This window comes from Triticum urartu, chromosome 3A (assembly GCF_056163025.1).
Source record: "Triticum urartu cultivar PI428250 chromosome 3A, HENAU_Tu73, whole genome shotgun sequence".
In the NCBI taxonomy this organism is placed as follows: Eukaryota; Viridiplantae; Streptophyta; class Magnoliopsida; order Poales; family Poaceae; genus Triticum; species Triticum urartu.
Window position 1 is genome coordinate 193791610 of NC_141875.1, and position 13890 is coordinate 193805499.

General features: G+C 43.3%; 1 protein-coding gene across 1 annotated transcript; it reads right to left on the minus strand.

Annotated features, from left to right (window-relative positions):
- Positions 1-240: 240 nt before the first annotated feature.
- LOC147979161 (putative E3 ubiquitin-protein ligase SINA-like 6) lies at positions 241-807 on the minus strand. The gene is made up of 2 exons (XM_087515063.1): positions 654-807; positions 241-590 (listed from the first exon to the last, which is right to left on the minus strand). The coding sequence occupies exons 1-2, from the start codon at positions 805-807 to the stop codon at positions 241-243; spliced, it is 504 nt and encodes a 167-aa protein (XP_087371189.1).
- Positions 808-13890: the final 13083 nt, after the last annotated feature.

Genomic DNA, 13890 nt, shown 5'->3' on the forward strand with positions numbered 1-13890 from the left:
GCTTACTAGGGACATGGTGTTTTGTCTATGTATCCACACATGTATCAAGTTTCTGATTAATACAATTCTAGCATGAATGATAAACATTTATCATGATATAAGGAAATATAAATAACAACTTTATTATTGCCTCTAGGGCATATTTCCTTCACAGACGACCGACACGGCGATAGGCGCGCCGATGTCGAGTATGCCGCCGACCAAGAAAAATGTGTGGTCGTCCTCCGCGAATAGCAAGAGTCACGGCTCCGACACTGGCACTTGCAGCTGGAGCACCTTGCCGTACGGGATCCTATGCACTGTGTCGATGTGGTGGGGAAGTGCCGCTGGCGGGCCTTCGTAGCCACAGACGGGCACGGGGCATTTGCAGGGCGCGAGCGGACACATGCTCTGGTGATCGGCGAGCTTGTGGTAAGTGACATAGATCCCACAGCCTTCATGTGGGCACTCCACCCTCATCGAGGAGAGAACGGCGTCCATCGCCGTGTTCCGCACATCGAAGCCACCGCCGCGCTCGCACTTCTGGCACTGCCGCTGGTTCCCGGGGCGCTCGCCGCGGCAGTCCGCGCAGTCCAGGTGCCCCCCATGCGCTGCACAAATCAATCAAACATCACATCAATCAACAAACCTGCACCTTGCTTGATCAGCCAAACGGATGAGGTTTATTCGAACCTCATAAACTGGAGGCTTCAAGGGGCGGAGGCACAAGGGGTAGTGGAGCAAGGTGAGGTCCATAGAGACCATAGAGAGCTCCATCATCGGGTCCTGTTCCGTCGGCATGATCTCGCCCACCTCGAGCATAACCATCTCTCGCTTTAGGGCCGGGGCATTACAAAGTTTTACCATCACATATTCATACTACTTCAAGGTGCATTAAATCAACACATGCAAGTATCAAAAGGAAAGTCACGGCATGCATGCATGCATTGTAATTAATGCATCAATAAATGCAAATTATTGAAATATATCGAGTGCACTGCTTTGATGTGTTGCGTAAACTTGTACAACAAGGAGAAGTTTGATTACAATGCCCTCTCCCTCGCCCATGAGCATGATGGCTCGCGGGACTAGTGAAAGGATCGAGAAGAGGTGTCTAGAGGGGGGTGAATAGACTCTTAACAAATAAAAGTAGAAATTTTTAATTTCTTCAAGTTAAGGTAGAGATTTAGCACAAGTGAAAACACTCACAATATATTTCAATCAAGCATGACAAGAGTATATGATCAGCGGAAAGTAAAGCATGCAAGTTGCAAGAATGTAAAGGGATGGGATTGGAGTGTGCAAACACAATTGGGGACAGAGATTTTTGGCGTGGTTCCGATAGGTGGTGCTATCGTACATCCACGTTGATGGAGACTTCAACCCATGAAGGGTAACGGTTGTGCGAGTCCACGGAGGGCTCCACCCACGAAGGGTCCACGAAGAAGCAAACTTGTCTATCCCACCATGGCCATCGCCCACGAAGGACTTGCCTCGGTAGGGTAGATCTTCACGAAGTAGGCGATCTCCTTACCCATACAAACTCCTTGGTTCAACTCCACAATCTTGTCGGAGGCTCCCAAGTGACACCTAACCAATCTAGGAGACACCACTCTCCAAAAGGTAATAGATGGTGTGTTGATGATGAACTCCTTGCTCTTGTGCTTCAAATGATAGTCTCCCCAACACCCAACTCTCTCTCACGGATTTGGATTTGGTGGAAAGATGATTTGAGTGGAAAGCAACTTGGGGAAGGCTAGAGATCAAGATTCATATGGTTGGAATGGAATATCTTGGTCTCAACACATGAGTAGGTGGTTCTTTCTCAAAAAATGAATGCTGGAAGTGTGGGCACGTTCTGATGGCTCTCTCCACGAATGAAGAGTGGGTGGAGGGGTATATATAGCCTCCACACAAAATCTAACCGTTACACACAAATCACCAAACTCGGTGGGACCGAATCAGAAAACTCGGTCAGACCGATTCAGTTCATAATGTGACCGTTAGGCATTTCGGTGGGACCAATATGATCAAATCGGTGGGACCGATGTGCTAGGGTTAGGGTAAAACCTCATCTCGGTTTGACCGATTACACAAACTCGGTGGGACTGATTTAGGTAATGAGCAAAACAGAGAGTTGGTCAGACAAACTCGGTGGGACCAATTGCTTATCTCGGTGGGACCGACATAATTGCAACAGGCAACAGAGAGTTTGCAAGCCCATCTCAGTGAGACCGGGATCCCATCAGTGAGACAGAATTGACTAGGGTTTCTGGCAGTGGCTATGTCAAGTGAACTCGGTGGCGCCAGATAGATCAAATCAATGGGGCCGAGTTTGACTTTTGGTTTAGGACATATGTGGATATGAGAAAGTGGTTGAGGGCTTTGGAGCATATCACTAAGCAATTTGAGCAAGCAAGCCATTAAGCAACACCTCATACCCTTTTAATAGTATTGGCTTTCCTATGGACCCAATGTGATCTTGGATCACTAAAATGAAAATGTAGAGTCTTGAACTTTTGAGCTTTTGCCAATCTTCTATCCTTAGCATCTAGAAGGGGTTCCACATCCTCTTGTCCACGCCACTCCACTGTTGAACTTATCTGAAATATACTGGATAAAAGTATTAGTCCAACAAGATATTTGTTGACATTGATTACCAAAACCACCCAGGGAGCACTTGTTATTTCAACTAGGAGAAGCTTTCGCTACACACTCTCCCTCCCACACGCGGTGGACATGCAGCAGTTCATTCAGTGTCAGATGGCCAGAAGTATACTAGTAGTACTCCACTGCAGTAGTACCATCATTGTTCGAGTTCTCGAAGAGGCGAAGAGCCAAGCGCAACCCGGACACTCGTGTGGCAGTTTGATGTGTAGGGGAGGTAGTATAGTGACATAGTCTAGGATATTGTGTACCGTGCCTCTAAGCTTAAAATCGTTGGTGTCCGCTCCATGCTATGAGGCCGTCTCGAAGCATTTTTTATTAAAATAATCGTCTGGACCTACCTGTCATCCTGGTGATTGTAATTTGCACGCTCATATGGTCAAGACAGGAATATACATTTTAATTTGTGGTGGGGTAAATGTTTGAGGTTGCAGCAAATATATTGTACACTGCAGGTCTTTTAGCCAAGTTTAGAGGCAAGCATGTGGCGCTAGTGCTATGATGTGTCGCGTCAACTCGCACAACAAGGAGAAGCTTGATTTTACTACTACATTCCCTCTCCCTCGCCCATGCACGCGGTGGCTCACAGACGAGGACATGCTTTTGCTTACTTCAACAAGCTATCCCTCCCACATGCGGTGGACAGACATGCAACAGTTGATTCGATATTATATAATTAGTAACATCATTGCTCATCTTCTCGAAGAGGGGAAGAGCCAAGCGCAACCCGAATGTGGCAATTGCGAACGCTCGTGTGGCAGTCTTTGTGTAGGGGTGGGGCGTGGCGTGGAGCCTTGAAGCACGCATATAGCCAGGCTCTTGCATGAGACAAAATTGCCATGTAAGGAGGCTATAAGCCCACTATTGTACTTGCTCTTAATTGCTTTATAAACTTCGACCAAGTTTACAAAAAAATATTAACATAAGCAATACCAAGTCAATACAATTATATTTATTATTAAATGTACTTTCACATCATATAGATTTGTTATGATAAATGTTTATATTATTTTTTATAAACTTGGTCAAACTTTATGAGATTTGACTTCAGTCAACTATAATATGCATAGTAAATAAAAACAGAGGGAGTATTTGCCTTTCTAGAGATTTCAACAAGTGACTACACCCTAAATGAGTACATACAAAGCAAAATGAGTGAATATACACCGTAAATAAATACATAGTTCTCTCATTTTCCTCTCCGCCTTGGTCGCAGTGCACAATATTGAGTATACTACTACTGACTAGTCTCTTTTTGACACGCATTTATGTTGATACGGCTTGAATTCCAACAAGGCAAAGGGTAGCGATTCCCGAAACATTGAACGGTCAATGATGCCTCTGCATTCAATTAGCATGCAGAGGTAAGTAATTGGAGAAGCATAATGGGGCCAGCACGATGTGAATGCAACACAATTTGGACTCTCATATAAAGGTGCCCCACCACTCCAATCCATCTACTCCTAGTCTCTGCACAACACTGCCCACTCCAATCCAAGACCAAGACCAAGTGACCAGAAGCCACAAGCACCCATGGCGTCGATGACCGCGAGTGGCAGTCGGCTATGCCAGATCATCCAAGACGTCGGCCTCCGGCCCCGCACCACGCAGCGTTTCCAGACGGTGCTGGCGACCACCGACTTCGCCTCTCGCATGTGCTAGATGATGGTCGACTCCATCCGCAAGTTCACTACCGTCAAGAAGCGCGCGGACGACCTTGCTGTAATGCTCCAGCCCGCGCGCCCAGGCTCCTCGTTGCCTGACACCCTCATCAGCCTCCAAGGCGATGAACTCTTTGAAGCACTGGTGGCCCTGCAGCTGTCGGAGGTTGTGACGAAGAATGTGCACCTTGAGGCCGTGCTTGACGCGCAGTGCCTCGCCATGTAAGAAACTGTCGACCTGCACATCCACGTCTACGAGGAAATCGTCTAGATAGGTCACTACAAGGCCAACCAGGACAGAAATATGTTGGCCTTCTTCCAGCGGCTGTAATCTTTGGTCGCCATTGTTCAGAAGCACGTCGACCTAGCCATGAAAGCCGCTTCTACTTAGCCATCGTTCGGTGGGCCGGCGCCCTGAGTCGAGGAGGTGGACGTCGTCGATGGATGCATCTTTCTTCTTGCCTCCTGTAACCAGCACTTCATCGCCTTGTGGCCTTAATGTTTTATTAGTGTATGGCATTTTTATTCTAGTCGTAAATGACATGTGTGAACCCTTGCTCTTATTTGGCGTTAATTATATGTAGTAGCACGGTCTTCGACCTGGTGTATTACCTAGGTCCTGGTTTATTAGTCCCTTTTGTATTTTTTCCTAAATTTTGACCAAATATTTAACTGACAAAATGTTAGTGCATGTCAACAAAAATTATATCATTTGATTTTTATTTGAACATAGTTTTCAATGATATAATTTTGGCGACATGCATGAAACTTTTGTTCGTCAAATTCATGGGCAAAATTTGGCAAGATTATGACAGGGAGCAATAAACCAGGACGGAGGTAGACTGGTCTGTCACCGTCGTGTTTTGTGTCTAATTTTGACTTCAGCGACCCAACCTACATGGAGGGAATGCTGTATATATTGGCGCGACAACCAAACTTATATATTCAAAACTGAGCGTTACTACAAGTCACGAGTTCAAAACGAGAAACTAGAACTAGTACTTCATGCCTGTGCCGTTCGCGTCGGACCCCCACACGGTCGTGCTGCACAATGTTAGTAAATGATTAGTCTCTTCTTGACCTGCATTTACATTGATACGGCTAGAATGCCAAGGAGGGAGAGGGTAGCGGTTCCCGAGATGTTGAACAGTTAATGATGCATCCTCAATTAGCATGCAGAGGGAATTAATTGGAGAAGCAGAATAGAGCCAGCACGATGTGAATGCAACAGAGTTTGGACTCTCATATAAAGGCGCCCCACCACTCCAATCCATCTACTCCTAGTCTCTGGACAACACTGCTCACTCCAATCCAAGACCAAGTGACTAGAGTCCACAAGCACATATGGAGGCAAGGGACGCGAGTGGCAGTCGGCTGTGCTAGATGATCCAAGACACCGGCCTGCGGCCCCGCACCGTGCAACATTTCCAGATGCTACTGGTGATCGCCGGCGTCATAGCCCTCGCTGACGCTGGCTTTTCCTCCCGCATGGATGACATGATGGTCCGCTCCATCCGCAAGTCATCGCCGTCAAGAAGCGCGCGGACGACCTTGCCATACTGCTCCAGCCCGCGCTCCCAGGCTCCTCATTGCCTGTCACCCTCATCGGCCTCCATGGTCGCGAACTCTTTCAAGCCTTGGTGGCCCTGCAGGTGCCAGAGGTCGCGACGAAGAATGTGCACCTCGAGGCCGCGCTCACCGCACAATGCCTTGCCATGCAAGAAACCGTCGACCTGCACATCCACATCTACGAGGAAATCGTCTACATAGGCCACTACACTAGTAAGGATAGAAAGACATTGGCCTTCTTCCAGCAGTTGGAATCTTTGGATGCATTGTTCAGAAGCATGTCCACCTGGCCACGAAAGTCGCTGCTACTTAGCCGTCGTTCGGTGGGCTGGCGCCCTGAGTCGAGGAGGTGGACGTCGTCGATGGATGCATCTTTCTTCTTGCCTCCAGTAACCAGCACTGCATCGCCTCGTGGCCATAATGTTTTATTAGTGTACGACATTTTATTCCAGTCGTAACATTTTCACTATGAGGTGGGGCCGCAGTTGAGCAAATCGACAATCGGCAAATCCCCACCCCGCCCATCGCGCGTCAGCTGAGTTAGAATTAGAAGAGAGAAACAAGGGAGAAGAGCTCGCTGTAGCACAGACGCTGTTGTCAGATGGGACTCGTGTTGATAGGATAGGAGTACTGAGTACTCGTACCTCTTTTTGTAGGGAAAAAGTAGTCGTACGTCTAGTACCACTAGTTGGGTCCATGCGACCTATACCTATCATCACTTTAGGTCTCCTTTTTGAACCGTAGCTACGCTTCATAGTACATATTTTTTCACGCATTTATCCTCCTATATGTACTCCTAGGCTATTTCCATATGCTCCCTTTCGCTGACATGTGGGACGTAGAGCATCTGAGTCGTAGTGCATGCATGACTCGGAGCATATGCAACCATGCTGGCGTACTTTACATTTCATACCTCATGAATTACATGCAAACCCCCCGCAGAAGAATAAATAAATGTATGAATTACTACATGCAAACTAGATTATTTTCGTAGAAGCCGGAGCACGTTCATTAAATTTTGGGCACAACACATTTATAAAAAACGACCGGACCTAAAGCAGTCTAAGGGCCTCTTTTATTCGCGGGATACTGAAAACACATGAATGGGGAAAGTATGATGGCAATGAACCGAGACGAGGAGGAAGAGGAGTAGTACTGTACATGCTACAGATTGGATTGTAGCACATTGTTTTTATGGCCATATCACCACATTGTTTTCTATGGCCTATCACCTGCTAGTTCATTGGGTTGTCGTGGTTTGCACTCCTCCGGCATGACTCTTTGCTCCTTCTTACGTACTTCGCCGACATGTGGGAGAGCCAGCATCCGGGTCAACATCTCATGCACTGGATTAGAGTGAGGAACGAAGGGGGGCAACACCCCGGTCGTAGCACCAGTAATTCATGACTATAGTGAGTAGTCATATCACAAGACCCCGTCTTTCCAGTAGTAACGCGCCTTCAAATCGCCCAACCCTACCTTTCCAGCAGTAAGTTGTATCCTCTACTCCCTCACCCTCCTTGCCTCTCTGTCAAACCGCCTACGCGAAAACTGTTGCCGCATGTACTGCCTGACAAAATCCTCACCCTCAACTTTCAACTACTCATAGTATAATTTTGTATCGATGAATTGTGCCATGGAGCAGAAAACCAAAAGGAAAATGTGGTACATGTAAAAAAATACAGTTCAAGCTCTAGCTAGCGATTCGGAATGTAAACCGTGCATGTGTTTATACGTATATGTTACTTCAAAGTACTGAGTCCATTGATGCAATGTGGTCAAACTGTACCATCGATATCTCAAAGCCAAAATAGTTCAAGCTTGTTCATTCTATATAAATATTACTACTGTATGTTTATTCACCCGTGGGGTTGTTCAATGAATGGTAGGCCGGGGAGCACAAGTGAACAATACTACTACTAGTAAGTAGGAGTCATCCAGTTAGTCACGTTAAATAGACAGTTTCTTTTCTTTAATGCCACATACACAAATTGAAATGCTTGTTGTGGAGAGAAAAATATAACCACTCCACTATATATATAGGCAGGGGCCTGAGCGCTTGCTTTACGAGGGTTGATCTCTTCATTCTCTCATCCTCTCCAGATCTAAACAAGACAACAGTAGCGACATTTTCTCTCTGCTCACGGCTGGTCATAGATCCGCCCGGATTCCTTCCGCCGGTGTGTGTAGAGGACTACATGCACTGCTCGCACGGTCATCAGCGGCAAGGGACGAAACCCACAGCTGCCGGCAGGTCCCGATCCTCTGCCCGTGCCATTCTCTCTGATACAGCGTCATCTCGGGAGGTCCTCCGACTCTTCTTCCTCCATGTTGTACCGTGCGTAGATCCAACCTGCTGCCGCTAACATCCCGATGACCCTCAGGTATAAGTTCTTCGAAAGCGGTCTTGCTCTACTGCCCTAGCTCCCCACATGTCTGCATGTGCATCTTTTTCTACTTCCATCAGCTCTTCCAAAGCCACCTAAATTTTTAGTATTATTGGAGGTAAAGCTACTTCATGCAGTCGAATCTAGGACTTGGTTCAAACAACGAAGAAAGGGGGGAAAGTCATAGCACTACTGGAGGATACTGCTAATGTGACACTACGATTAGAGTCCCTTTGCCAAAACTGTGTGTGATGCAATAATCACAAACGCTGGTGTACAAAACCGTCAAAAAAGGTGCAAAACGTTTGCGATGGCGGAGCCATCAAACACGGTTCAAATTTTAGTTGTGTGTGCGATGCAGGACACACGGTTAATCCGTTCAAACTGTCTGTGATGAGGCAGAACAACAGAAACATGCAGCCATAATAGTGTTTGTGCAGGACACAGGGTTAATCCATTCGAACTGTTTGCGATGAGGTAGAACAACGAAACGGGCAGCCATATCAATGTGTGTGCGATATACGGCATACGGCTAACTCGGATGAACTGTTTTCTATTAGGGAACACAACAAAAACGGTTCAACTTAACAAGATGAGTGTGATATGCGGCATACAGTTCACATGGATGAACTATTTGCAATGAACCAAAAGAATACAAACGAGTCATGTAAACAAGATGTGTGTGATACGTGGCAAATAGCCGACTCGGATGAACTGTTTGCGATGAGAAATTACAACACAGTCAGTCAATACAGTTACTTCGTGTGCGATTCTCTGTGTACAAAAAACTTTGAAAAATGCAAACTAGTTGCTTGCGGTGGCGGAGTATCGCACACGATGCGTCTGCGAGTACTCGTGTGCGATGATTAGTATGTTACAGATACGTTTCCTTATGTTAACATGTGTGTGAATTTGTAATATGGACAGTTAATATACAAATGCCCTCTGGACATCGGGCACACGCTTAAACTCAATGAACTGTGTACGATACTAATACTTTCCATGAAAATTTATGAACTTGGGTAACAACATTTGAGTAACATACTAGCACACATCCCTGTGCGCTGTAACGAAAGATAAAATATTATGCATTTAAGTCAGTGAGAATTATATGTGCAAGCTAAACCCTATGTGTACACGAAAAATGAACATTTAACTTTTCGGTTTTGCCGCGTGTGACGGTATTAATCCGCTATTTTTTTCATTTATTGATCGAGAGCATTTAAGAGTTTTATTACGTTAATGTATGTTAGAGAAGGCCCAAGAATTATTCAATCTACTCTTCCTTTCAATCCTTCCAATCGAGACGATTTTAAGGTATGAAGTTTGTGAATATTCTAAGAAATATGAACAAAATTTTAAATTATTAACACTTTTTTGAAAATTATGTACACTTTCGAAAAAAACACGAACAAAATATGAAAGGGAACGTCTTTTAAAATTCACAAACATTTTCTGAAAACACCAACTTTTCTATAAAAATATGAATATTATTTGAATTTGTGAACATTTTTTTAAAAGACGAACATGTGTTCAAAATTCATATGATTTTTTTAAAAAAATGTGTATCTTTTATACACGAACATTATTTTTAATTTTGAAAATCTCACTAAAACATGAATATTTTTCAAATTTGGAGCATTTTCTGAAATGCCATTTTATTTTTAAAAATCTTGATCAATTTAAAAAAAAATAATTGTTTTAAATAAATGGGCAAATTTTTGCAAGTTCCGAATATTTTTTCAAAATAGCAACAAAATTTTGGAATTCTGAAAATTTTCCTAATTTTGTTTTCTTATTCTAAACGTTTTTTGAGAATTTTTAATTTATGAAATTAATTATAAAATAAAAAATAAACTTATAAGGGAAAAAAGAGACAGGGAAAGGAGAATAAAAATAAAAGTAAAACACAGAAAGGAAGAAAAATAAGCCAGCCCATCATTATTTGTCCTGTGGGAAACTCTGACTATTTGTTGCCCAGTGCGGCAAATCGAATTTTCACAGCTGCATGGACGGGTAAATAAGTGGGCTGGCTTCGCTGGGCCACGCGCCGCCCACGTACGAAAATTCTTTTTCTAGCAGACAAACACATAAGAATTTAGTACCACCTCGGGTAGAAATTAATTTTTTTGACGGTGAACGGACAAAAAAATTGGCGAAACGCACCTTAGTTTATTAGTAGGTATAGATATATAGTGGTTACACTATTCGACAAAAGGAGGATCTTCGTAACACAGTTTTGACAACCATATCCATATCTACATACTTAAGATAGTAACAACTATCACATTTTAAGAGGCTAAGGGCTAACAACCATGTGGTCCATATCTACATACTTAACATATATAGTAACAGCTAGCACATTTTAGTAGGCTGAGGGCCAACAACCACAACTATCCACTGGAAGCAGCTTGATCACGGTGACTCGGCATCTCGTCAATGAAAGGAAGAGCCCTCCTGTGCCTTGGTAGCGCATGAGTAGAACAGTGTCTCCAATTTTCCAATATGGATGCATTGCCACGAGAAGCGAGAACTTGTTAATTTGAATGGTTCCATTTCTGCGGGAAATGCAGTACCTTGCAATCACTTTGGCGTTATTAGCAGGCACAAGTGTAATTCGACCACGCCGGGAAATCAATCCAGGAACTGCTACAGGGGGCAATTTCTGTGGACATGTAGAATAAAAAAACAATTGTAACATATGTTGAAGATATATATAGTTTATGAGCATCAACATTAAAATAAGACTTTTTACCAGCATTTTGTGCACATAATTGGTCTTGTTCAGTGTGTGCACCATAGGTCTAATTAATCCCATCCAAAATCCAGAGTTCATACGTTGTGCTATCTCTATCAGATTATCAACAAAGTTTATGACATGCTTCAAGTCCTTCCAGTGAAATTTGGTACTCTTAGTAACATACAGATCATTCACTATGCATCCAACATATCCTGCTTAAAAAGTGGAAAGGTATTATTTATTTAGAACATGGCAGAAGAATATATAGTGCGCATAAATTGGTAAATAGAATTTGTTACTGCCTAGGAACGGAGTCAAAATATGATATCACAATTGGTTGCTTAAATAGTGATCAATTGGTTGCTGGAATAGTAATATGACAGCATGGAGAAAGTTAAAAGGACACTAACCTTGATCAGACTTTGATCGGTTGATGACGTTGGGGAAGTAAACATCCATGTTAATTAGACCAGGCTGTGGTGCACGCACTAGAATTTTATTGCCAGCTTTCAGTTTATAACACTTCGACATTTTTCTCCAAAGGTCCGCATTAAAACAGGAGTGACCATCTTTATCAAGTTTTACACTAACCGTCATTGTAAATCCATGCTTGGTTGTCAATATGACATCCTGGGAGTCATCAGCAAAGTAAAGCCCAAGATTTCCTTCTACTCATGTTCTTGCAAAGCAAGGGATGTACTGCTGGAAATGAAAATTAAGATCGTAAATTAGATATAGTGAAATAACAGAGCAAGATGCAAATATGGGAGTAACTGATAGAAAAGATCCATATATATAGATGAAAGCAAAGTACAAAAATATAGAATAAAAAATAGATAATGTAACAAAGATTTGATTCAAATATATAGATAATGTAGCAACAGACGGTATATATTCACAAATTTAGGCCATGCCGACATGGTAGGTTGAGATTGAACATATCGAGCGCTCGCTGATGTCATCCTGAATGGTGAGATAGAACTTCGTTTCCGACTAGCCACGACCACAGTTGCCCGATTTGTGCTCGCACTGTGTACACATGAATGAACACCCACAAATCAGCTAGAACAAAAATGATTCCATGGCGATTTCCACCGGTTGATTAACAGCGACGGATGGATTGCGATAAGAGATGAGTGAATATTTCGCTAATTAAGTTGATTACCTTCTCCATAAGAAAAATCCCCGGCCCAATCCCACAGAAAACAACAGTCGACCATAGTCTAGAATGCCGGTGCAGATAGGCGGCAGAAAGCGGTAGGGGCGAAATTCGGTGTCGTTTGGAGCGCGACCTATGCCCGCCGCCAACAGCCGTCGAGCTTAGGGTGCAGAGTTGTGGAGGAGTCCGCGGCGAGTGAGTGGGGATGAAGAGGGCGAGGGTTTTCTTTTTTCCTTTTGCATGTGTGAGTGAACACACATGGTTCGCAGAGGCGGCGAAGATGAATTGTGTGCGATAGTAAATCACCGAGATTGAATGGGAATCCCAATTTCCTTTGTCCTTCATCCATGAGTTTTTTTCTACGATGACATTAAACCCTACTAATCACTGTGTTCAAAATTGACACTTTTCCGGGTTCATTTACAATATTTAGGGGATTATGTGCATTTTGTAGGAATTAATGCACATAATTCAAATTCAAACAATCGCTGCATGAAAGGGTGCACAAGAACGGTCCGGAAAAACCATACTCGTAGTAGTTAGTAATTTCTCAAGCCTTTTACAAGGAATGGGCACAAATTTCAATGGAATGCGTGGCAATAGTCAACCACAAACATGTCATTTACTGGGTTATCAACTATAGAACAATGAAATATGTGCTTGAAAAACATGATGACTGGCATGGTGCCATGGTATGGCCTCACCGTGCCCTGGTTAAAAGCTAAGAAGGTTTGATTTATGTCATCATGCATGCCCTTCATAAATCGAACCATCATCAAGGAAGTTCAATGCTTTCGAGAGGGAAATCACCAAGATTGAAGGGGAATCCAAAATTCTGTCCTAGTTTGTCATTCAGTTTTTTCCCAACGATCAACATATCGTCTCCAATGCAACGTGTTCAAATTTGACATTTTTCCGAACTCATTTACCATATTTAGGGGATTATGTGCATTTTCTAGGCATTAATTATGCACATAATTCAAATTCGGACAATCGGTGCATGAAAAGGTGCACAATAACGGTCTGGAAAACCATGCTCGTGCTATCTAGTACATTCTCATGCCTTTTACAAGGAATGGGCAGATATTTCAAGGAAATGTGTGGCAATACTCAACCATAAACGCATCATTTACGGGGTTAACAACTATACAAAAATGAAATACATGCTTGGAAAACATGACGCCTCGTGTGGTGCCATGGTATGACCTCACTGTGCCCTGGTAAAAATGTTGTCATGCACGCCTTTCATAAAATGAACCATCATCGAGGAAGTTTCATGGTTTCAAGGGAGAAATCACCAAGATTGTAGGGGGATCCAAATTTCCTTTGTCCTTTGTCCACGAGTTTTTTTTCTATGATGAACATACAACCTGCAAATCACCGTCTTCAAATTTGGCACTTTTCCAAGTTTATTTGCCATATTTAGGGGATTATGTGCATTTCCTAGGCATTAATGCACATAATTCAAGTTCAAACAATCACTGCATGAAAGGGTCCACAAGAATGTCCTGGAAAACCATGGTCATGCCATTTAGTAAATTTTCATGCCTTTTACAAGGAATGGACAGATATTTTGATGAAATGTGTGGCAATAGTCAACCACAAATGTTTGTTTGTTGGGTTTTCAACTATAGAAAAAATGAAATAAATGCTTAAAAAACATGTCGCCTGGCATGGTGCCATGGTATGACCTCACAATGCCCTGGTAAAAATTGAGAAAGTTTGGCT

Excerpts from the sequence above, each read along its gene's own strand:
- LOC147979161 (XM_087515063.1), bottom strand. The coding sequence starts at position 807 with ATGGTTATGCTCGAGGTGGGCGAGATCATGCCGACGGAACAGGACCCG. Across the intron at positions 591-653 it reads GGTTCGAATAAACCTCATCC|CGCATGGGGGGCACCTGGAC; the intron begins GTTTGGCTGATC and ends TGATTTGTGCAG.